General features: G+C 38.6%; 1 protein-coding gene across 3 annotated transcripts in view; it reads right to left on the bottom strand.

The window, feature by feature from the left end:
• Nucleotides 1-26,049, bottom strand: part of RAD50 (RAD50 double strand break repair protein) — a 94,511-nt gene that overhangs the window by 20,569 nt on the left and 47,893 nt on the right. For all 3 annotated transcript variants that reach the window (XM_060636186.3, XM_060636187.3, XM_060636185.3), the window contains 8 exons: nt 22,504-22,693; nt 21,962-22,088; nt 21,384-21,577; nt 19,443-19,553; nt 17,479-17,571; nt 17,284-17,397; nt 11,836-11,963; nt 10,330-10,554 (listed from right to left, as the gene is read on the bottom strand). In XM_060636186.3, the coding sequence (XP_060492169.2) occupies nt 10,330-10,554; nt 11,836-11,963; nt 17,284-17,397; nt 17,479-17,571; nt 19,443-19,553; nt 21,384-21,577; nt 21,962-22,088; nt 22,504-22,693 (1,182 nt within the window). The remainder of the gene's footprint in view (nt 1-10,329; nt 10,555-11,835; nt 11,964-17,283; nt 17,398-17,478; nt 17,572-19,442; nt 19,554-21,383; nt 21,578-21,961; nt 22,089-22,503; nt 22,694-26,049) is intronic.

Raw genomic sequence — 26,049 nt, forward strand, 5'->3', positions numbered from 1 at the left:
TAAAAAAAAAATGACCAACAGAATTGGCTGATTCCCAGTTTTCACAGTAAAAGGATCTAACTTGTCTTAAAATATTATGAGCTTCCCCAAACTTGTATCATCCCAGGTTATGGCTAGGTGATTCTGGGGCCACCTTTATTTTCATCATTAACTAAAATATCCTCATACTAAAAGCAAGGTACTCCTGCCTTCCTGAGTCCTGTGATCTGAATGCCACTGCTGAGGCCGGTCTGCTATGTACTTTCTGACCAGAAGAAAACTTAGAAGAGATCCTTCTGTATAGTTCTCTTACCACTGAGGAAGGTATTTTCCTTTTCAGAAAACAACAAAATCTGAGGTAACTGATACTTCTGCTACAAATGCCTAGAAACAAGATCAAATTTTTAATAATAAGGAGTTTATATTCATAGTTGAGTTCATAAGAAATAAAGGGAGATCCCTATGTGATGGAGACAAAGAAGAAAATGAAAACCAGAATAATCATCTGATACTGCAGCTAAACTTTATTATTATTTTCATAACCTTAGGATTGGGTACTATCAACCAGAAGATGAGACACGGGCCCAAGTGAGGTACAAAGTTAGAAGTGATTCCCAACTTAAAGGCTGAGACTCTCTTTTTCTTTTTGAGAGAGAGACGCAGAGGAAGACGGAGAGAGAATCCCAAGCAGGCTCCACCCTCAGTGTGGAGCCCAATGCGGGGCTCGATCCCACTACCATGAAATCATGACCTGAGCCAAAATCAAGAGTCATAGCAGGATGGGTTTAAGGTTCAGTATTTTACTACCAGTGTAGTTCAATAACTCCCAAATTGAGAAATTAACATAAAAACTGGACCCAGGTTAGTGTTATCTCTGGAACTCCTAGCAGATCAAAACCAAAACTGACTCTATGTCTATGTTAATAGGTAGCACAAATAGCAGCTAAAGAATTTGTGACCTGGAAAATATTTATGAGGAAGCGGGCCAGTTTATTACCAGTATATATAAATCTCTGTAGGAAAGGATGAGAAAGTCTATTTCTGTCTAAAGGGGGGAATAGAGAGAAGTGAAGAAAGGATAGTATTTGAGGAGATAATACATGAGAACTTTCCAAAAGTGATGAAAGCTATCAATCCTCAGATCCAAGATCTATACAGTACTTGAACAGAAGAAATGAAAGAAAAATGCAGAATGATGGAGACAAATAAAAACCTTAAGAGAACAAAACTAGAGAACAAAGGCATATAACCTCCAAAGGAATAATTAGATTGATTTCTCAACAGCAACCATAGAGGCCAGGATAAAATGGAATGTTTTCAAAGTGGCAGGAAAACAAAAAAACACACCTCTCAATCTAGAACTCTCTGCCCAGCTAATATGTCAAGATTGAGAGCAAAGACTTTCAGTGGCTGAAAGAGAATTCACTACCAACAATCCTACACTGAAAAAATCAGTCAGGGTGGTACTTCGGGGGGGAAGGGAAATGGAACCTAAAAAAGCAGAGCAGGATTTTTTAAAAACTGGTAAACATGAGGGTTTATCCAAATAAGCACTGAGCGGGGCACCTGGGTGGCTCAGTCAGTTAAGTGTCTGACTTTGGCTCAGGTCATGATCTCATAGTTCGTGAGTTCAAGCCCTGCAATGGGTTATGTGCTGACAGCTCAGACCCTGACCCTGCTTCAGATTCTGTGTCTCCTCTCTCTCAGCCTTTCCCGGCTCATGCTCTGTCTCTCAAAAATAAAACAAAAAAATTTCAAAGAAACAATAAGTATGAACCACCACCACAGCAGTAATTATCACTACTTTGAAAGGATAGAGAAACACTAAGAAAAGAAAATACTAGACAACAAAAACACTGCAGAGAAGATCATCCATATTCAGGAAGAAGATAAAGCAATTCACATTAAAGCCATGGTTTTTAAACTTTGATGTGCATAAGAATTACCTATAAGTTTTGTTAAAATACCACCTGCTTGGGGTGCCTGGGAAAAATGAATAAACAAAAATAAATCAATCCCACCAAAGGCAGGTAAGTTGGGGGGGGGGGGGAGAACTAAATACAACTCTTTAAGTTATCCAAAATGAATTAAAATGACAATGAAAAAAAACACAAAGATGGTCAGACTGAATAAAAAACAAAATTCTGCTATTTGTTGAATAGTAGTAATTAAGTCGGTCCCAGTAATGGCAAAAAGACAAAGTAACCAGCGACACAGAACAGAAAACCCAGGACAGACTCATACACGTAGGGAATTCTGATATATAACAGAGATGACACTTCAAATCATTGAGAAAAGGATTGACTATTGAATAAACAGAGCCAAAATGGCTGGTTATCAAGGGAAAAATGAAACTAGATTCCCACCTCTCACTTAGGTAAAATTCAACTTAGAATTAAATACTTAAATGTGAATAGCAAAAACTAAAACTTTTAGAAGAAAATATAGTAGTAGGGTAGGATTTCTTAAGACATAAAAAGAACTAATTAGAAAAGATTTGTGGGGCACCTGGGTGGCTCAGTCAGTTAAGCATTCGACTTCAGCTCAGGTCATGATCTCACAGTTTGTGGGTTCGAGTCCTGCATCGGGCTCTGTGTTGACAGTTTGGAGCCTGAAGCCTGCTTCTAATTATGTGTCTCCCGCTCTCTCTGCTCCTCCCTTGCTTGTGCTCTGTTTTTTTCTCTCTCTCTCAAAAATAAACAAACATTTTAAAAAATTAAAAAAAAAAAAGATTTGTGGGGTGGCTGGGTGGCTCAGTCTGTTGAGCATCCAACTTTGGCTCAGGTCATGATCTCACAGTTTGTAAGTTCATGTCCCTTGGTGGGCTCTCCACTTTCATTAAACAGCCCACTTCGGGTCCTCTGTCTCCCTCTCTCTGCTCCTTCCCTGTTCGCGCTCTCGCACACTCTCTCTCAAAAATAAACATTAAAAATAAATAAATAAAATTTTAAAAAAAATTTGTGAATTCAACTAACTCAAAATCAAACCTGTTCATTAAAAGACACTGTAAGAAGGCGTAAAGATAAACATAAAAAGTTTGAGAAGAGGTTGAAGGGAAGATGGCGGCGTAGGAGGACGCTGGGCTCACCGCGCGTCCTGCTGATCACTTAGATTCCACCTACACCTGCCTAAAGAACCCAGAAAACCACCAGAGGATTAGCAGAACGGAGTCTCCGGAGCCAAGCGCAGACGAGAGGCCCACGGAAGAGGGTAGGAAGGGCGGCGAGGCGGTGCACGCTCCACGGACTGGCGGGAGGGAGCCAGGGCGGAGGGGCGGCTCGCCGGCCAAGTGGAGACCCCGAGTCTAGCTGGCAAAAGCGGAGGGGCCAGAGGGACTGTGTTCCCACAGCAAGCGCGACTTAGCGTCTGGGAGGTCATAAGTTAACAGCTCTGCTCAGAAAGCGGGAAGGCTGGAGGACAAAGGGAGGGAGAGCTGCTGAGCCCCCGGAAGACAGAACTCAGCTTGGCGGGGAACAAAGGCGCTCGCCAGCGCCATGTCCACCGCCCATCCCCTAGCCAAAATCCCAAAGAGAACCAGTTCCTGCCAGGGAACTTGCTCGCTCCGCGCAAACACCCAACTCTGTGCTTCTGCGGAGCCAAACCTCCGGCAGCGGATCTGACTCCCTCCCGCTGCCACAGGGCCCCTCCTGAAGTGGATCACCTAAGGAGAAGCGAGCTAAGCCTGCCCCTCCTGCCCCCGTGCACCTTGCCTACCCACCCCAGCTAATACGCCAGATCCCCAGCACCACAAGCCTGGCAGTGTGCAAGTAGCCCAGACGGGCCACGCCACCCCACAGTGAATCCCGCCCCTAGGAGAGGGGAAGAGAAGGCACACACCAGTCTGACTGTGGCCCCAGCGGTGGGCGGGGGGGCAGACATCAGGTCTGACTGCAGCTCCGCCCACCAACTCCAGTTATACACCACAGCACAAGGGAAGTGCCCTGCAGGTAGGCACCACTCCAGGGAGTATCCAAAATGACCAAACGGAAGAATTCCCCTCAAAAGAATCTCCAGGAAATAACAACAGCGAATGAACTGATCAAAAAGGATTTAAATAATATAACAGAAAGTGAATTTAGAATAATAGTCATAAAATTAATCGCTGGGCTTCAAAACAGTATACAGGACAGCAGAGAATCTCTTGCCACAGAGATCAAGGGACTAAGGAACAGTCACGAGGAGCTGAAAAGCGCTTTAAACGAAATGCAAAACAAAATAGAAACGACGACAGCTTGGATTGAAGAGGCAGAGGAGAGAATAGGTGAACTAGAAGATAAAGTTATGGAAAAAGAGGAAGCTGAGAGAAAGAGAGAGAAAAAAATCCAGGAGTATGAGGGAAAAATTAGAGAACTAAGTGATACACTAAAAAGAAATAATATACGCATAATTGGTATCCCAGAGGAGGAAGAGAGAGGGAAAGGTGCTGAAGGGGTACTTGAAGAAATTATAGCTGAGAACTTCTCTGAACTGGGGAAGGAAAAAGGCATTGAAATCCAAGAGGCACAGAGAACTCCCTTCAGACGTAACTTGAATCGATCTTCTGCACGACATATCATAGTGAAACTGGCAAAATACAAGGATAAAGAGAAAATTCTGAAAGCAGCAAGGGATAAACGTGCCCTCACATATAAAGGGAGACCAATAAGATTCGTGACTGATCTCTCCTTTGAAACATGGCAGGCCAGAAAGGCTTGGCACGATATCTTCAGTGTGCTGAACAGGAAAAATATGCAGCCGAGAATCCTTTATCCAGCAAGTCTGTCATTTAGAATAGAAGGAGAGATAAAGGTCTTCCCAAACAAACAAAAACTGAAGGAATTTGTCACCACTAAACCAGCCCTACAAGAGATCCTAAGGGGGATCCTGTGAGACAAAGTACCAGAGACATCACTATAAGCATAAAACATACAGACATCACAATGACTCTAAACCCGTATCTTTCTATAATAACACTGAATGTAAATGGATTAAATGCGCCAACCAAAAGACATAGGGTATCAGAATGGATAAAAAAACAAGACCCATCTATTTGCTGTCTACAAGAGACTCATTTTAGATCTGAGGACACCTTTAGATTGAGAGTGAGGGGATGGAGAACTATTTATCATGCTACTGGAAGCCAAAAGAAAGCTGGAGTAGCCATACTTATATCAGACAAACTAGACTTTAAATTAAAGGCTGTAACAAGAGATGAAGAAGGACATTATATAATAATTACAGGGTCTATCTATCAGGAAGAGCTAACAATTATAAATGTCTATGCGCCGAATACCGGAGCCCCCAGATATATAAAACAATTACTCATAAACATAAGCAACCTTATTGATAAGAATGTGGTCATTGCTGGGAACTTTAACACCCCACTTACAGAAATGGATAGATCATCTAGACACACAGTCAATAAAGAAACAAGGGCCCTGAATGATACATTGGATCAGATGGACTTGACAGATATATTTAGAACTCTGCATCCCAAAGCAACAGAATATACTTTCTTCTCGAGTGCACATGGAACATTCTCCAAGATAGATCATATACTGGGTCACAAAACAGCCCTTCATAAGTTTACAAGAATTGAAATTATACCATGCATACTTTCAGACCACAATGATATGAAGCTTGAAATCAACCACAGGAAAAAGTCTGGAAAACTTCCAAAAGCATGGAGGTTAAAGAACACCCTACTAACGAATGACTGGGTCAACCAGGCAATTAGAGAAGAAATTAAAAAATATATGGAAACAAACGAAAATGAAAATACAACAATCCAAACGCTTTGGGACGCAGCAAAGGCAGTCCTGAGAGGAAAATACATTGCAATCCAGGCCTATCTCAAGAAACAAGAAAAATCCCAAATACAAAATCTAACAGCACACCTAAAGGAAATAGAAGCAGAACAGCAAAGGCAGCCTAAACCCAGCAGAAGAAGAGAAATCATAAAGATCAGAGCAGAAATAAACAATATAGAATCTAAAAAAACTGTAGAGCAGATCAGAGAAAACAAGAGTTGGTTTTTTGAAAAAATAAACAAAATTGACAAACCTCTAGCCAGGCTTCTCAAAAAGAAAAGGGAGATGACCCAAATAGATAAAATCATGAATGAAAATGGAATTATTACAACCAATCCCTCAGAGATACAAACAATTATCAGGGAATACTATGAAATATTATACGCCAACAAATTGGACAACCTGGAAGAAATGGACAAATTCCTAAACACCCACACGCTTCCAAAACTCAATCAGGAGGAAATAGAAAGCTTGAACAGACCCATAGCCAGCGAAGAAATTGAATCGGTTATCAAAAATCTCCCAACAAATAAGAGTCCAGGACCAGATGGCTTCCCAGGGGAGTTCTACCAGACGTTTAAAGCAGAGATAATACCTATCCTTCTCAAGCTATTCCAAGAAATAGAAAGGGAAGGAAAACTTCCAGACTCATTCTATGAAGCCAGTATTACTTTGATTCCTAAACCAGACAGAGACCCAGTAAAAAAAGAGAACTACAGGCCAATATCCCTGATGAATATGGATGCAAAAATTCTCAATAAGATACTAGCAAATCGAATTCAACAGCATATAAAAAGAATTATTCACCATGATCAAGTGGGATTCATTCCTGGGATGCAGGGCTGGTTCAACATTTGCAAATCGATCAACGTGATACATCACATTAACAAAAAAAAAAGAGAAGAACCATATGATTCTGTCAATCGATGCAGAAAAGACCTTTGACAAAATCCAGCACCCTTTCTTAATAAAAACCCTTGAGAAAGTCGGGATAGAAGGAACATACTTAAAGATCATAAAAGCCATTTATGAAAAGCCCACAGCTAACATCATCCTCAACGGGGAAAAACTGAGAGCTTTTTCCCTGAGATCAGGAACACGACAGGGATGCCCACTCTCACTGCTCTTGTTTAACATAGTGCTGGAAGTTCTAGCATCAGCAATCAGACAACAAAAGGAAATCAAAGGCATCAAAATTGGCAAAGATGAAGTCAAGCTTTCACTTCTTTTGCAGATGACATGATATTATACATGGAAAATTCGATAGACTCCACCAAAAGTCTGCTAGAACTGATACATGAATTCAGCAAAGTTGCAGGATACAAAATCAATGTACAGAAATCAGTTGCATTCTTATACACTAACAATGAAGCAACAGAAAGACAAATAAAGAAACTGATCCCATTCACAATTGCACCAAGAAGCATAAAATACCTAGGAATAAATCTAACCAAAGATGTAAAAGATCTGTATGCTGAAAACAATAGAAAGCTTATGCAGGTAATTGAAGAAGATATAAAGAAATGGAAAGATATTCCCTGCTCATGGATTGGAAGAATAAATATTGTCAAAATGTCAATACTACCCAAAGCTATCTACACATTCAATGCAATCCCAATCAAAATTGCACCTGCATTCTTCTCGAAACTAGAACAAGCAATCCTAAAATTCATATGGAACCACAAAAGGCCCCGAATAGCCAAAGTAATTTTGAAGAAGACGACCAAAGCAGGAGGCATCACAATCCCAGACTTTAGCCTCTACTACAAAGCTGTAATCATCAAGACAGCATGGTATTGGCATAAAAACAGACACATAGACCAATGGAATAGAATAGAAACCCCAGAACTAGACCCACAAACGTATGGCCAACTAATCTTTGACAAAGCAGGAAAGAACATCCAATGGAAAAAAGACAGTCTCTTTAACAAATGGTGCTGGGAGAACTGGACAGCAACATGCAGAAGGTTTAAACTAGACCACTTTCTCACACCATTCACAAAAATAAACTCAAAATGGATAAAGGACCTGAATATGAGACAGGAAACCATCAAAACCTTAGAGGAGAAAGCAGGAAAAGACCTCTCTGATCTCAACCGTAGCAATCTCTTACTCGACACATCCCCAAAGGCAAGGGAATTAAAAGCAAAAGTGAATTACTGGGACCTTATGAAGATAAAAAGCTTCTGCACAGCAAAGGAAACAACCAACAAAACTAAAAGGCAACCAACGGAATGGGAAAAGATATTTGCAAATGACATATCGGACAAAGGGCTAGTATCCAAAATCTATAAAGAGCTCACCAAACTCCACACCCAAAAAACAAATAACCCAGTGAAGAAATGGGCAGAAAACATGAATAGACACTTCTCTAAAGAAGACATCCGGATGGCCAACAGGCACATGAAAAGATGTTCAACGTCGCTCCTTATCAGGGAAATACAAATCAAAACCACACTCAGATATCACCTCACGCCAGTCAGAGTGGCCAAAATGAAGAAATCAGGAGACTATAGATGCTGGAAAGGATGTGGAGAAACGGGAACCCTCTTGCACTGTTGGTGGGAATGCAAATTGGTGCAGCCGCTCTGGAAAGCAGTGTGGAGGTTCCTCAGAAAATTAAAAATAGACCTACCCTATGACCCAGCAATAGCACTGCTAGGAATTTATCCAAGGGATACAGGAGTACTGATGCATAGGGGCACTTGTACCCCAATGTTTATAGCAGCACTCTCAACAATAGCCAAATTATGGAAAGAGCCTAAATGTCCATCAACTGATGAATGGATAAAGAAATTGTGGTTTATATACACAATGGAATACTACGTGGCAATGAGAAAAAATGAAATATGGCCTTTTGTAGCAACGTGGATGGAACTGGAGAGTGTGATGCTAAGTGAAATAAGCCATACAGAGAAAGACAGATACCATATGGTTTCACTCTTATGTGGATCCTGAGAAACGTAACAGAAACCCATGGGGGAGGGGAAGGGAAAAAAAAAAAAAAAAAAAAGAGGTTAGAGTGGGAGAGAGCCAAAGCATAGGAGACTGTTAAAAACTGAGAACAAACTGAGGGTTGATGGGGGGTGGGAGGGAGGGCAGGGTGGGTGATGGGTATTGAGGAGGGCACCTTTTGGGATGAGCACTGGGTGTTGTATGGAAACCAATTTGACAGTAAATTTCATATATTAAAAAATAAATAAAAAAAAACAATAAAAAAAAAGTTTGAGAAGATATTTATAATACATATAACTAAAAAAAACTGAAATTCAGAAGAGATAAAGAACATATGCAGATCACTACCACTCTCATTAAGACATTAAAAATAGGTGAAAGACACAAGCATTTCAAACAGGAAAAAAAAGATTAAACGTGGAAAGATGCTACAGAGAACAAACTGAGGGCTGCTGGAGGAGAGGTAGGTGGGTGGGGTTAAATGGATGATGGGCACAAAGGAGGGCACTTTTTTGGATGAGCACTGGGTGTCATATATAAGAAATGAATCAATGGGTTCTACTCCTGAAGCCAAGATACACTGTATGTTGTTAACTAACTTGAATAGAAAGAAAGAAAGAAAGAAAGAAAGAAAGAAAGAAAGAAAGAGAAAAGGAAGAGAAGGAACAAAAGGAAGGAAGAGAAGAAAGAGAAGCAAGGAAGTAAGATAGATCACCAGAAATCAGGGGACTGCAAATGAAGACCAAAATGATTTACCATTGTAAACCCATCAGATTCACTAAAACTAATAAACTGACAAAATCAGTGTCAGACGATGCATCAGAGAAAACCTTTACATTCTGCTAGCAGTGCAGTTTAAAGTCCTTGGAAGACAAATTTAACATTATTTTGTAAAATTTAGTGCCAAAAATTTTACTCCTACGTATGCCCGAGACAATCTCATACTTTTGCTCCAGAAGACATCACAAGAATGTTCCTAGCAGCAAAGGTTCTATCAGTAAAGACGTAAAAATAGCACAGTATGTCCATCTCTAGGAAAATGGATACAGCATGGTGTATTTCCATGACACAATTTTGTACATCAGTGAAAATGAATGAATGAACTATAGCTATAAACAACCTGAGTATATAAAAACCAGATAAAAAAGGCAAATCCTTGAAGAGGACACAGAATATGGTATTTTTTTTAAAAGCTCAAAAAAAAAAAAACACTCAAAGTACATATGATACAATTATTATTATTATTATTATTATTATTATTATTATTATTTTGAAGCAGAGAAAGCAAAAATCTATGTCAGTGGTTCTGGGGAACAAAGAGGACAGAAGGTTGAGATGAGGAGCTACTAAGTGGATCTCACCTAGTAGTAATGCAAGAGTTCTTGGAATGGGTGTGGAGGGTGGTATCAGGAGTAGTCTTTAAGATTTTAATGCTTTAAAACTTAACTTTGTAACTTAAGCATGCATGTGTATGCGTACACACACATATTTATTTCCATTCTTTGGTATGTATCAACTATATATAATAAGTAAAAAAAGGGAAAATATGACTAAAACATGCTAGCCGATACTGCCGTGGAAACCAAATCCCCAGTCCAATACTTACTGGTCAAGGGTCTTATAATAAATGTCCAGATCCTTGTTCACAAGCTCTGTTGTTCTCATGACAATCATCATTTCCCTGTACTTTTCCTCCGCATCCCGAAATTGAGGTTCTCGAAGTTCTCTCTTAAAATGTATAATTTCTTCCTCATAACCTTTCTGTCGCCCTATTGCCAAACTGTGATTTCTTTTTATATTATCTATTTTTTCTTCCAATTTCTGATGTTCACTACAGAAGGTAAAAATGACAATTAAGGACAATTTTTAGCTTTTAGCAGCCTGCAATGGAAAAGCTGGATCTTTTTAGATATATAATAAGTCTCCTTATTAAGGCTTTAGTACTAAAGAAAATTTTCTTCCTTTCCAAATCTCTGAAGCATCCAGGTTTCTAAACAGCTGATTTCTGTGTGCCGAATAAGGTACTCTGAACACTGAACAAATTCCTTACTTTAAGCACTAACCTAAAAAAAAGTACTGTCAGTGATTAAATTACAAATTCACAAAATTCTGATTGTGAACCAAGAATGCACAATTATCAACAGAGAAGTTACTAAGAAGGGTCATCATTTTGTTCACAGTACATCAGAGACAAAATACAATTTCATCTCAAACTATTAGTTTCTGTGGTATTAATAAAAGTTTGTAATCTACAAAATCTCACTTGCCCAAATAGAAGCATAATTATAACCCCAAAAGGTAAAATACACAAACTTTTCTGATAAGTTGGGAGGTAATACAGATTTGAATATGTGTTTTAAAAACCTTACTCATTTAACAGTTATGTATTAAGCACCTCTTATTAAGCACTGTTCTCCAGTTTATGGACATTCTTACAGAACTGGCCTGATTATGTTTTGATATTTCTGTTGCACGCTAGTTGAAGACAGATTGGAAAAAGATCAGACCTACTTAGTAGTCTGAATGAATATAGACATCACTGTTATGTACCAGGCACAGAAGAAATTATAAAAATGCCTGGCTTTTCTTCAGTAGCAAAGAATAAATTGTTTCGATTTTAAGTATCTTCTAAAAGCTTCACTCTTTCAACTTCAACACTGGGAGTGCTAACAATGCAATGTTAAAGAGCTGAGGCTTGGGAGCTAGGATATCTGGGTCACATTCCAGGCCTTCATCATAATTTCCTGTGGATTTTTTTTTCTGGGTCTCAATGTCCTAATGCTTTAAAAATGAGACTGAAGATGAAGAGCTCTTCCAGTTATAAAGTTTGATTTTTTCAATATATGAAAGAGATTTTTAAATAGCTAACTGGGGAGATCTGGGGACTTCGCATTTTTAATCCTGCCCATCACTCCAGTATGACTACAAATTCTTTATCACTTCTTTGGTAATTCAATTCGTAAAGCCCTGACATATAGTTGCATAAAAAAATCCATTCACCTCCCTGTAAGCCTCAAGGTACACTTATGCTAAAATTCTTTTTTAAAAAATATACTGAATATTGTTTACATTTCAATAAAGAGACCTTTAAAGGCTCCTTTTAAAAACATACTTTTTCATTTGTAAGACCTGCATTTGACCCATTTCCTTCAAATGCTGTTTTCTTTCTTCTTCAACTTCTTTTAGTTCCTCATTTCTTTTCCTTAAAGTAAGGTTATCTTGTAGCCATCTTTCTTGTATCTAAATAATATTAAATTGGTTAACAAAAACAATCAAGTTACCAACATGAGACTCAATATACAGCTGTTGACAGGTGGTACTGATTCTGCCTTTACTTGGAATCATGTTAAACTCAACAGAGGGGGAATAAGCCAGTGTGAAGGGATCTTGAGGCCTGGAAAAATCTGGCTGGCTCATAAATACACAAAACAGATATTTAAAAGATGAAATAAAAGAATATAACTAGATGTTTTAGTATTTTATACTTAATGCCTCATTGGATCATCTTGCATGGGAACCCCACAAGAGAGACTACTGATGTAAAAGATCACAAGAGAGAAATATACTATCAGTCTCCCCACTTTTTTCCCCCTATTTGTATCTGTCCCCTAACATGTGCCAAGGTTGTAAGAAGCGTTAGGTATGTCAGATAGACCTTTACTTTCAAGCTGACAAATGATAGTCACAAGACAGTCAGAAATTTCACAAAAATAGTATATATCTATCTACATAGTGATGACACTTTCCCGGGCCATTGAACTGAATTGAAAAATTTAAAAGTTGGCTGTTCTGAGTACTACTGTCCTTAAAAAAGAAACCCAGTCACTTAGCGGCAGCAGCAACACCAACATAATTATTTCAGTAATTACCCTGGTGATTGTGGACGAGGCTGTCAAGAGCCAAAACAAATAGCTTATAAGGTGACTCTTTGGAATATAGACAAAAAAATCTTGCAGAAACAGGTTTGGCTCATAAAAGCCTGAATATAGGAAACTCATCCCAAGTTCACAGTCTGGACTTTTCAAAGAGGAAGCTAGGACCCTCTTGCAGTAATCCTTGCAACTGAAATAAACTCAGTGGTATGGGAAGTGGGAGGGAGGGGCAGACTTGTGGCAGTTATCTTCTTGCCAACAGTAATGGCACAGGAATTAATAAGGAATAAGGATCTGGGAGGTGGGTGAGAAGAAGGGAAGTCCAGGACTTCTGTCACATGCTTAAGTCTCCCATCTATGATTCAGTAATTTGAGATAGGTATTTTCTTAAACTGTCATTAAGGCCACCTTCAGTTTTCCTGCAAACAGTAATACAAATATACATATAAATGATACAGTTGTAAATGTCCTTTTGTTGCCAAGGCAACCTAATGTACCACTGCAGCTGCTGTGACTTTCAAAAATTCTCCCATAGTAGACTATGCTTGGACTTTTTCATTATTAGTAACAGAAAGCTAAGCATTTCTTTTTTTTTTTTTAAGGTCAGCTTCTAGTTGCCTTTAACCGTCATTCTGGAAGACAGTATACAGCACGGTAGTTAAGGAGCAAAAGTTTTGGACTCAGGTACATCTAGGCTCAAATCTCAGCATTACAAAGCTCTCATATTTGATGACTTTGGGCAAATTAGTTTAAATTCTGAGCCTCAGTTTACTTATAAGATGGTGGTAATAATACCACCTGTCATACAGAGCTGATATGAAGATTAAGTGAGTGAACATATGCAACCAGCACAGTGCCTGGCTCACTAATTGATAGGGAAAAGCTTTTTGGGTTAAATGTGTCCTTGAGAATTCCAATTATTGTTTACAAAACAAACTACTGGAGAAAGAGAAAAGAAAGACAGATGCAGTTATAATACAACAGAACTGTTTTTCTGTTATAGGAGCAATTTGACAATGTAAGGTCAAGTTCTCCTTCTATTGCTGCTTTTGTGACCTGGGGCAAGACAGGTCACTTCCAGTTCCTTTCATCTAAAAAAGGAGGGAGGCAGGTTATTAAACTACCAAATTTTTTATTCTGTGGACTAAATTTAGTAGAGCTTAATCATGAAATAAGGTACTGTCAGGCTCAATTTTAAATATTAACTCCAGTCATCCAGCTCAGATGACAGTTAATGCATGCAGTGGGGTACCTAAAGCAAACCTAAAAATTAGCTGCCTTCTAGGCAACTGTGATAGAATAGCATACTGAATAGATGCAGTTCGATGTCCATCAAGTCTGGTTGGGAAAAAGACCATGTAATTCTAGAGGATAGCTTGGAAGCTCGCAATGCTCTAGCTCAGTGACTGATAGATCAGAACCCCTGGGGAACTTTAACAAAGCATACATGCCTCTGCTCATGACCCAGAAATTCTGATTTATTGGCCTATAATGGAAACCCAGACATGTATATTTTTAATAACACAGGTGATTTTTTTTTTTTTTTAAACTGAGATGTAATTCATATACCATACAATTCACCATTTTAAAGTGTGTAACTCAGTGGTTTTAGTATATTCACAAGATTATGCCACAATTACTACTATCTTATTTCAGAACATTTACCACCCCCGAAGGAAATACACTAACACATTAGCAGTCACTTCATTCCCTTCTCTCTCCTTCCCCTAGCCCCTGGCAACCCTAATTTGCTTTCTGTCCCTATGGATATCTGCATTTCATAGAAAGAATAATACAGTATGTGGTCTTTTGTGATTGGATTCTTTGATCACTTAGCATGTTGTTTTCAAGGTTTATCCATGTTGTAGCATATATCAATATTTCATTCCTTTTCGAGGCTGAATAATTTTCCATGAGTGAGGGTTAATGTTATGTGTCAACCTGACTGGGCCATGGGGTGCTTAGACATATGTTTGGAAATGTTGGTGGAACATTATTCTGAGTATGTCTTGAAATTAACATTTGAATTGGGAGACTAAAACAGACTGTCCCCCCCCGCCCCCCCCGCAATGTGGGTGAGCCTCATCACATTAACTGACAATGACCTGAAAAGAACAAAAACCTCCAAGTAAGAGGTAACTTCGCTGGCCTCAATGTATAAGCTGGAACAGTGGTCTTTTCCCGCCTTTAGGCTTGAACTGAAACCTTGGCTCTCCTAGTTCTCAGGCCTTCAAACTCAGACTGGAACTATACCAATGGCTTCCCTTGGTCTCCATCTTGCCAACTACAGATCTTGGGAGTTCTCAGCCTCTACAATCACGTGAGCCAATTCCTTATAATAAACTCCTTTATATATATCCTATTGGTATTGTTTCTCTGGAGAACCCTAATACATATGGATATACCACATTTATCCATTCATCAGTTGATGACCATTTGGGTTATTTCCATATTTTGACTACTGTGAATAACGCTGCTATGAATATTCTTATACAAGTTTTTATGTGAACATGTTTAAAATTTTCTTGGTTGTATCCTGGGAGTGGTAAACCCAAGTGATTCTAATGGGTGCCCCTAGTTCTCTAAACACTCCAACATTTATCTTAGGCTTTAATCACACCACCTTACAAAGAACACCTCATCAAGGAAAGATAAAAAAAGATGCTGAAACACACTGTGTGGGGGAAAAAAAAAAGCAGGGCACCTGAGTGGCTCAGTTGGTTAAGCATCTGACTTTGGCTCAGGTCATGATCTCACAGTTCTGGGAGTTCCAGCCCAGCATCAGGCTCTATGCTGACAGCTCAGAGCCTGGAGCCTGCTTCGGATTCTGTGTCTCCCTCTCTCTCTCTGCCTCCTGCCCCCCCAAATAAATAAACATTAAAAAAATTTAAAAGCCCCAAGACATTTGCTAAAGACCTATTTTTATTAATCTACACAGTGTCCTCCTTGCCATAAATGCCTATGGGAGACATTTTTCTCTGGTTTGATTACAGGGAAGTGGTTTCCTTTCATCTCTGAGACAATGTAAATCTTAACTTTGTGACCTCCCATCTTCATGTGACTACTAAAATCTTTAACAAGCATATCACATTTCATGGGCTACATTTATATACTTACTACTCTCCTGGTTTTACCTTCTTGTCCATATTTCCATAGAGTCTCATTTCTCCACTAACTTAAAATGTTATTTGGCAATGCTCTATGTATATAACTTACTAAATAATTTCTGGAACAAGGAAGGTTACAAAAGTAAACTAATACAGTCAGATCTACTAAAGTTTAGACCATCAACTTAAGGGTCACAAATGGGTAAATCTTAATGACCTCTACATATGTTTACATATGGAGGAACATGAACGATTTATAGACTGTGATTTTAAATAGACCATCCCTATGTAAACTAGTGATTAACTAAACGTTGTTATACACACCATCATATATTTATAGTTATTCAGCATTTATTAGATGGCAAAGATTTACTTTTTTTAAAAGATTTTATTTAAAAAAAAAAAACTTTATTATTTTTAAGGAATCTCTACAACTAACATGGGCCTTGAACTCACAACCCTGAGATCAAGAACTGCATACCCCACTGACTGAGCCAGTCAGGCACCCCTAGGTGGTAGAGATTTACTTTTCACTAATATTTATATATTTGAAATACCTGGCACTATGGCTAGAAGCCCTGCAGACAGGTGATAGAGCTAATCTTCAAAAAGATTTTTAACCATCACTTATAACTAGGTGATTAAAGCACTCATATAGCAAATTTTGTTTAAAACAGCAGGAAGAAAGAAATGATAGAGCTTTTAAAGACATTAACTACAATGCTTACATAAGGAATTATCTTTAACAAGATAATTTCTCAATGTGATTTTAATTACAATGCAGAAATTAATTTCCTTAATAGGGAAAATGAAATAGGAATCAATTGAAAAATGACTTAATATATAGATATTTTGGTTGTAGCTTTTAAGATTATTATACCTCCATCCTTGTTTTGTGTGACTTTATCTTGCATTAAGAAAAGAAATAAAAAATAAAGATATATGTAGGATATTCATTGCCACCACTTGCAATAAGAAAAAAGTAATCAATTTACGGTACACACACAAAATGGAGTATTTCATCATCATTACAAAGAATGTGGTGGGTGGATGAGATGACTTGGTATGTAAGACCAAATTGCGCTAAGTGAAAAAAGGTGTAGAATATCAATGGTATGAGCCCATATGTAAAAAGTGTGTGTGTATATATATATATATACACACACACACACACACACGGACACACACACACACACACACACACACACGGACACACAGATATTGATCTACCCACCTGTTGATATGAATAAGCAACTTCTATAAGAACAAACAAAAAACTGTTACCAGGAATGACATCCAGGAGTGAGACTGGGAATTGGCAGAGGGGAGGGAGAATTTTAATTTATAAAATTAGTTTAATTTTATGTTTAAAATTTTATATTTAAAATCTTTTATGTTTACACTTTTACTAAATGTGTCTTTTATGAGAAATAAAATTGAAAGGAAGAAAAGACTATGTTCTTACAACTGCTTTTCTCTGTATGTATTTTTATCCAACGGATCTACTGAAAGTAAAAGTAAAAATGAAAACATAAAGACTGGCATAAGTGATATCATAAGCTACTAACAAAAACGACCTACCTTCTGTGTATCAATATCTTGTCTCATGATTCCCATCTCTTTATTTATATTTTCTTTGTGTTTCTCACATTCACTTAGTTGAGCTATCACTTTATTAAGTTCATTTTCTTTTTGCTACAAAAAAGAAAATTCTTTGAAGAATTTTTACAAGAGAAAAAATTATAAGTAAATAAATAATTTTAAGTTTTAAATTACCTTCTTATAGTCATCTTTCCCATCTTGAATATAATTCTCAATGTCCTTCATATAACCATGAATATTTTTAACTTTCTCTTTGATATCATTCGTCTGTGAAAAAATATTTTAGTATTTATTTAATACTAATGTTTATTTATACCAGAGCATTTAAGAAGATTTATTTCCAAGAAAATAAGGTAACAAAAACTTAATAGATGAACACAGTGAAACACTGGCTTAGAAGCTGGAGCTTTGTGCTCCAGTTTCCATCAACTGCAAATGTTATAATCTGAGATAATTCCCCTTACTGTCTATGGGATTGGATTAAAGAAATCTCTATTCTCAACTTCTATTTTAGATCAAGAAGAAAAATAATTTAATATTAATCCTTACTCTAACAAGAAGTTTTTTAAAGTTTATTTATTTTGAAAGAGGGGGGAAGAGAGAGACAAAGAGGCAGAGAGGGACAGAGAGAATCCCAAGCAGACTCTGCACTGTCAGCATAGAACCTGTGTGGGGCTCAAACCCATGAACCATGATATCATGACATGAGCTGAAACCAAGAGTCAGACACTTAACCAAATGAGCCACCCAGGTGCACCCAGAGTTTTTTTAATTTTTTAAAGTTTATTTTTTTGAGAGAGAGAGAGAGAAAGCAGGGCAGGGGCAGAGAGAGAGGGAGAGGGAGGGAGAGGGAGGGAGAGGGAGGGAGAGGGAGGGGGAGGGGGAGGGGGAGGGGAGGGGGAGGGGGAGGGGAGGGGAGGGAGAGGGAGAGGGGGAGGGGAGGGGAGGGAGAGGGAGAGGGAGAGGGGGAGGGGGAGGGGAGGGAGAGGGAGAGGGAGGGAGAGGGAGAGGGAGAGAGGGAGGGAGAGGGGGAGGGAGGGGGGAGGGAGAGGGAGAGGGAGAGAGGGGGAGAGGGAGAGAGGGAGAGAGGGAGAGAGGGAGAGAGGGAGAGAGGGAGAGAGGGAGAGAGAGGGAGGGAGAGGGAGAGAGGGAGAGAGAGGGAGGGAGAGGGAGAGAGGGAGGGAGAGGGAGAGAGGGAGAGAGAGGGAGGGGGAGGGAGAGAGGGAGGGGGAGGGAGAGAGGGAGGGAGAGGGAGAGAGGGAGGGGGAGGGAGAGGGAGGGGGAGGGAGAGGGAGGGGGAGGGAGAGGGAGGGGGAGGGGGAGGGGGAGGGAGAGGGAGGGAGAGGGAGAGAGAGGGAGAGAGAGGGAGAGGGAGGGAGAGGGAGAGACTGACTCCCAAGCAGGCTCTGTGCTATCAGTGAAGAGCCTGACACAGGGCTTGAACCCACAAACCTCAAGACCATGACCTGAGCCAAAACCAAGAGATGGACGCTTAACTGACCGAGCCACCCAGGCAGCACCCCCCAAGAATTCTTTTTAATGTTTGTTTATTTATTTATTTATTTAAAACGTTTTATTTATTTTTGAGACAGAGAGAGACAGAGCATGAACGGGGGAGGGTCAGAGAGAGAGAGAGGGAGACAAAGAATCGGAAACAGGCTCCAGGCTCTGAGCTGTCAGCACAGAGCCCGACGCGGGGCTCGAACTCAAGAACCGCGAGATCATGACCTGAGCCAAAGTCGGACACTTAACTGGCTGAGCCACCCAGGTGCCCCATATGTTTGTTTATTTTTGAGAGAGAGAGAGAGAGAGACAGAGACAGAGCACAAGCAGGGGAGGGGCAGAGACAGAGGGAGATACAGAATCTGAAGTAGACTCCAGGCTCCAGCTGTCACCAAAGACGCTGATGTGGAGCCTAAACCCACAAAGTGCAAGATCATGACCTGACCCGACATCGGACACTTAATCGAATGAGCCACCAGGCACCCCTAATGAGAATTGTTAATGTCAGGATTATGTCACAAATCTCAAAATACTATTTACCTTATGTTTTTAATTTCATGTGAAATGCTAGTATCTAACATCATGCTCTGAACATAAGTTTAATATATATAACAAAAATATAAATGAAATCTTACTTTATCCTGTGCTATTTTGTTGCTTGCATTTTTTTTATTGATTAATTCTTCTTTTTCCTGCTGGAACTTCTCCAATGTTGTTTCTAAAGGGCTTAACTGCTCTTTAGCATCCTAAAAATACAAAATACAGAATTTTATACTATATTCCATTATCTTATTTCAGGTGTCAGACTTTATAGTCCTAATCAAAGTACTTTGTATGTACCAGGCTTTAAAAATTAACTCATTTGCTCCTTCCAAACACTCTATATAAACCCTACCATCCCATATTTCAGATCAGTAAACAGACATACAAATGATTTGAGGTCACAACAGCCAGTAAATGAAGAATCCAGTATCCAAATTTCGTTTAGCTCCAGAGTCTTCTTCTTAGCCCTTATGCTATATACTACTTCAGCCAATGACTTGATTCCTAATCCAGGCCATGTGCTCCCAGTTATATGGGCATGTGCCTTCAGATATAAGTTTTTATGAGTTTGTAGGGGCACATGTCAACTCTAAGTGGCCAAAGAAGAGGGATGCTTTTCAGGTCAGGCCTCTCTTTTACAGATGGGAATATGATGATAAAAGATAGTTTTGTCCTTAAGCTTACTTTGCTAAGGCTAAATAGATATTTTATGGTAATAAAAACATTCAGGTATAATGATGTTGGTGTGTCCACACCTATTTTGGAAGGAAAGTAACAAACTATTTTACTAATCAGGAGTCTACATTATTCAGCCTTGTAACATCTCTATAGCATAATTACATGATAATCAATGTTCAAAACATGAGCCTCAAGCACTTTAAGATAACTAATGAAATATCTAATTAACCCATAAAAGTAGAGACAATTCTTTAGTATTACTTGAGTGTTAGGTATATTTTTTCGTAACGAGAAGAGGTATGGTGTAGTGTGAAGTCCAATGTCTTAGACACTGAAAACCTATCTGAAAACCCTGCCTCCTACTAGCTGCATGAACTTGGCTAAGACATGGGACATCTTTAAGTCTCAATCTCTTTTGTATAAAAGAGATTATAGCCACATATCTCAAAAGGATTACTAAGACACTGAACTCTTTAATGTCAAAGGGCTTCATAAACAGAAAAAAAAAATTATACAAACGTAAGGTATTACTATTTAAAATTTTTTTTTAATGTTTATTTATTTTTGAGAGACAGAGACAGAGTGTGAGCGGCGGAGGGGCAAAGAGAGAGAGAAAGACACAGAATCTGAAGAGGCTCCAGGCTCTGAGCTGTTAGCACAGAGCCCAACGTGGGGTTTGAACTCACAAGCCGTGAGATCACGACCTGAGCCAAAGTCGGACACTTAACCGACTGAGCCACCCAGGCACCCCAAGGTATTACTATTTTATATCACACTCTAAGCCTCTGATAATTTATAGTAAAAAAATACTTAAGAAACATTTATAACATTTAATGACAGGTTCATAATTTATTTAGTGCCTAGTGAATGTTTATAATTATGAAAAAAACTAGGTAAGATTGTTATTTTGATTAATCTAGATAAGGAATGCCAAATGATTTCCATTCCATGTGCCTGCTCACTACATTGGGAAGGACTCTGAGACTACATCTCGAATCAAAGAGAAAAAGTGTTATGAGTGGGAGGCAGTGTCTGCCATGGATAGAGTAATCTGCAGGTAAGACAAATGTCCCATACAATCATGTATGTAGTTAGCCAGCCACGCGCTGACCACCTCCAATGACAGGAAATTCACTATTTAACCAGGCAGCCAATTCTTGCTTATTATGGCCAAAATCCTCCCAGACATCTTTACCTATTAGTACAAGTTCCATCACCTAGGAGCCATGCAAAGAATTATACTATTTTCATTTGATCCTCACAATATCCATAGTTTTAGCCACTACAGCAATAAAGAGCACTTCATGTGTTTGAACTAAGGTAAAAAACATGTATGTATGTATGAATCTTTTTACCTTTATCTCTCTGAATAAGGACTGAACTTCAGTGGATAATTCCACAGTCTGCTCCTCCAGTTGCTGACGACGTTGTAAATTAGTGGATATCTGAAGTTTCTCTGACTTCAGTTCATTTGTTGTACTCTTTAAGTGTTGAATCTGTTCTTGCTGGTCCTGTATAAGCTTACGATTCAATTCAATCTTGCTGGAAACTGCATCAAAATACATTCACACCGTGACTAATGTTAAGGATACAGAAAATATTACAAACAGCAACCTTCCTTATATGGATTCTATGGAATTCACACAGGCTGAGTTTCCATGGGTCCCACCCCCTATAGTAAAAGTGCTACAAAACCCCTCTTGACCAGCCATGGGTAAGGATCACAGGGCAGAAACAGTAGAGCTCCTCTGACACTTATCATTCAAAACCTCCCATCATTTAAAATCTGTTGTGCAAAGCAAGGAAACTTTTCTCTTTTGAGAAAAGAGTGGATATACTGTGGACTGGAAGAACATAACAGATACAAAATTTATGATAAAAAGCATAAGCTGGGATCAAGTCTCTATGCGTACATGAAGAAAGACTCTATTACCTGTATCTAACTTGTGTTGTTTTTCTTGTTTCTCCTGGTTTACTTGCTGGACAGTTCTACCCAAGTCTAGTCCTTGCAGCTTAGCTGCTTGCTGTGCAATTTTTCTTTCAACATCTTTAAGTTCCATCTTAAGAATAAAACAGTTATTTCCTTTAACAAACTTGCTACATTATAATTATTCAAAATCTTAAAAATTTAATTGCTATTATTTTAAAATCTAAATCTGCAACTGATTTCAGATATAATTTTAACAAAGTTTAATAGGATGAAATGAATTTTAATAACTGAAATGACAAAAGCAAACTGACTAAAATGAAAATAAACAGGACTACTTCTTAACTCTCATATTTATGAATAAAACATCGAAACCCAGGAATGTAAAGTTTAAGCAGTACTCACTCAGACTATCTGCAGTTCAGGACAGGGAACTCTAAATGCAAACTATACGTGAACACGATGTACTGTTTTTTACCACTCTCACATTTCACATTTAAAACACCAGGAAACAAGTTTTATTCTGCCTTAAACTACAATAAACTTACCTGGAATCTTTCCATAATTGTAACATCTGTCAGGCATACTTTAGCACTTTCTTCTTCAGGCATTATTGTGCCCAAGAGTGTTTCCTGTTCTTCTATGTCATTCTTTAAGCGCTGTATGTCTCTGTTGACATTTTGCAGTTTGTTTCTTAATTCTGGTATTTCCTTCTCCTTCAAATCAATTATGCTTTGCCTTAACAGAGAACACACAATTAAAAATAAGGTATCTAATGTTTTTTTTTTTTATCATGAAACGGAAGTCCTAAATTTTTGGCAAGAATATCATAGAAGTGACTGTACCCTTCTCAGGGCATCTCATCAGTGAGGACATGATGTCATTCATTACATCTTATTACTAGAGATGTTAATCTTGTTCACTTAGGTAACATGGTATCAGCCAGATTTATCTGCTATAATGTTACTATTTTTCTCTTTGTAATTAATAACTTATATTAGGAGAAATATGTTGGGACTATGTCATTATCTCATTTCTTCTCAAACTTAAGAAAAGTTTTTTTTTAAATGCTTGTTTATCTTTGAGAGAGAGATTGTGAGCAGGGAAGGGGCAGAGAGAGAGAGGGGACAGAGGATCCAAAGCAGGCTCTGCACTGACAGTAGAGAGCCTGATGCAGGGCTTGCATGAACTCATGAACCATGAGATCATGACCTGAGCTGAAGTTGGATGCTCAACTGACTTAGCCACCCAGGTGCCCCTCAAATTTCTGCCCACTCATTTTAGTATCCGATGGCAGATCTTACTCACAAAAATTACAATATTCCCCCCTACTTCTCCACAGGAGATATATTCCAAGATCCCTAGTGGATGCCTCAAACCCACTTATATACAAACTGAACCTTATATATACTGTTTTTTCCTATATAGACAAGTCTATGATAGAGTTTATAAGTTAGGCACAGTCAGGGGTGCCTGGGTGGCTCAGTTGGTTAAGTGTCCAACCACCTTAACCTTAGTCAGTTTGGCTCAGGAGATGATCTCACAGTTTGGGAATTTGGAGCCCCGTGTCAGGCTCTGTGCTGACAGCTCAGAGCCTGGCACCTGCTTCAGATTCTGTGTCTCTCTCAAAGATAAATAAACACTATAAAAAACCCCTTTTTTAAAAAAATAAATTAGGCACAGAGATTAACACTATTAATAAAACAATTATAACAATATACTATAATAAAAGTTATATGAATGTGGTCTCTCTCAACATATCTTATTGTACCGTACCCTTCCTCCTCTTGTGATGTTAGATGATAAAGTGCCTACATGATGAGATGAAGTGAGGAGAATGATGTAGGCATTGTGACTTCAAGTGAGGCTACTGTTAATATATGTCAGGAGGATCATCTGCTTCTGGACCACAGTTGAGCTCAGGTAATGGAAACAGCAGAGAGTGAAACTGCAGATAAGGGTGACTACTGTATTACTGTGCATTTTGCCAAACAGAGATTTTCTATAAATTAACTGACCATACTGATCAAAAGTATCAAGATGGTGAAAAACAAAGAATGAAGAGATGCTGAAGACTGCAGGAGCCTAAGGAGAAATAAAAACAATGCAACGTCGGATCCTGGGTTGGATCCTGAAACAGAAAAACAACATTAATGGAAAGTGCTGAAATTCGAATATGGTTTGTAGTTAACAGCATCACACAAATGTTAATTTCTTGGTTTTGATAACTAGTTTATGGTTACATAAATTGTGAACATGAGGAAAAGCTAGGTGAAGGGTAGAGGTGAATTTTCTGTACTATTTTTTGTAATTTTTCTCTAAGTCTACAATTATTTCAAAATAAAACGTTTAAAAAAAAGATGGAAAAAAGGAAGGAGACCACTCAGCCAAATGCCACATGGGATTATGGTACAAAAGCTGTTAGCCAGTTTATCACACCTACTGTAGCTAATGGACTACCACTCTGGTGGCAGGAAGACTGGCTCCACATCTAACTTTGTTGAACCTCTGAAACAAAATTTGTATTTAACCCTAAAAAAAAAAAGCTATCAATTTTATTTCTGAAAAATTCCAAATTCTAAATTAAAAGTTAGTACAATAAATTAAATTGATTTCTAGTGGAGTCTTACAGTAAACTAAAGGAAAAACCCAAAACTCAAGAGTTAGCTCTGGCACACTGCTATGAGTTAACAATTTTTAAAAGTCTACACTACGACCAAGAAATGCCAACCTGAACTGATCGGTGGCAACAGAAGACCTATAGTTTGTTATGCCACTGAGATGAAAAAATTTCCTGAGTAATTATGAAGGTATGCAGATTCAGAGTAATTCCATGCTCACATTACTTCCTGAATCTTGTGGTCATAGACCAGGAGTTGGTCTTAAAGTATGTTCCTAGTACCTAGACAGTGACATGGCTACGATAGCCCAAAGACAGTCAAGCATTCACTTGACTGGGGACATCTTTGTGGAAAACTACAGGTATCCATTCAATTGTAACCCTATTTTTACATTTTCACATGCATACAAAAAACCTCTAATCGATGTGGTCCAGATTTTGATGCCTTCTTTTCTGATGATTACCTAAGATGCTAAAATAAGTATCATAAGCATAAAGACGTTTCCCAAAAGAATGGGGTATTGAGATTAGGACTGTGTTCTTTTGTGTAAAATTTTCAGAAACTCAGTTCTATTTGTGTGACAGCATTCCTTTTCCAAGGGGCTTTTAAGTAAAAGAAACCAATACAGATATGGTTGGTTGGGTGAAAACATCTTTCAAAGCAATGGGGAAAAATAATGAGTTTTTACTGAGCTGTCATAATAAATAAACCTGACTCAGTACTAAGCAAAATGATAAACACGTATATTTTCATCTGAGATTTCATTCATGATGATGGTCTTAATATATTAAGTATTGATGAGTTTTGGCCTTTAAATAAAAATATTTCCCTTGGGGCGCCTGGGTGGCTCAGGTGGTTAAGCATCCAACTTCAGCTCAGGTCATGATCTCATGGTTCCTGAGTTTGAGTCCTGCGTCAGGCTCTCTGCTGACAGCTCAGAGCCTGGAGCCTGCTTTGGAACCGGGTCTCCCTCTCTCTCTCTTAAAAATAAATAAATATTAACAACAACAAAAAAAATTTCCCTCAAAGAGGATAAGCAAAATCTGGTTCCTCACTACCTCTCTGAGCTCATCGTCAACCATTTTCCCTTTGGCCTCAGGGATTTTGGACTGCCTGGAATGCTCTTCTGCTGGACAAATATTGTCCCTTATTTCTCTCATGTCTACACTCAGTTGTCACCTTCAACAGCAATTACCCTCTTCTGTACTTCCTTACTCTGCTATATACTTTTCTCCAAGGCACTGATTTACCTCTCACACTACATATTTATTTTTCTAGCTTCAGGACATCTTACTTTGTGTGTAGTAACCAGAGTGACATATAGTGGCCACTCCAGATACTAGGGTACTATATGGATTAGTCAGCCACGAGTACTTTGACATTCCTCCTAATGAGAGGTGGAGTCTGTGTCCTCTCATTGAATCTTGGCAGGCTCTGTGACTACTGTTGACCAAATAGTCAACAGCAGAAGTA

Source organism: Panthera onca, chromosome A1, assembly GCF_046562875.1.
Source record: "Panthera onca isolate mPanOnc1 chromosome A1, mPanOnc1 haplotype 2, whole genome shotgun sequence".
Taxonomy (NCBI): Eukaryota; Metazoa; Chordata; class Mammalia; order Carnivora; family Felidae; genus Panthera; species Panthera onca.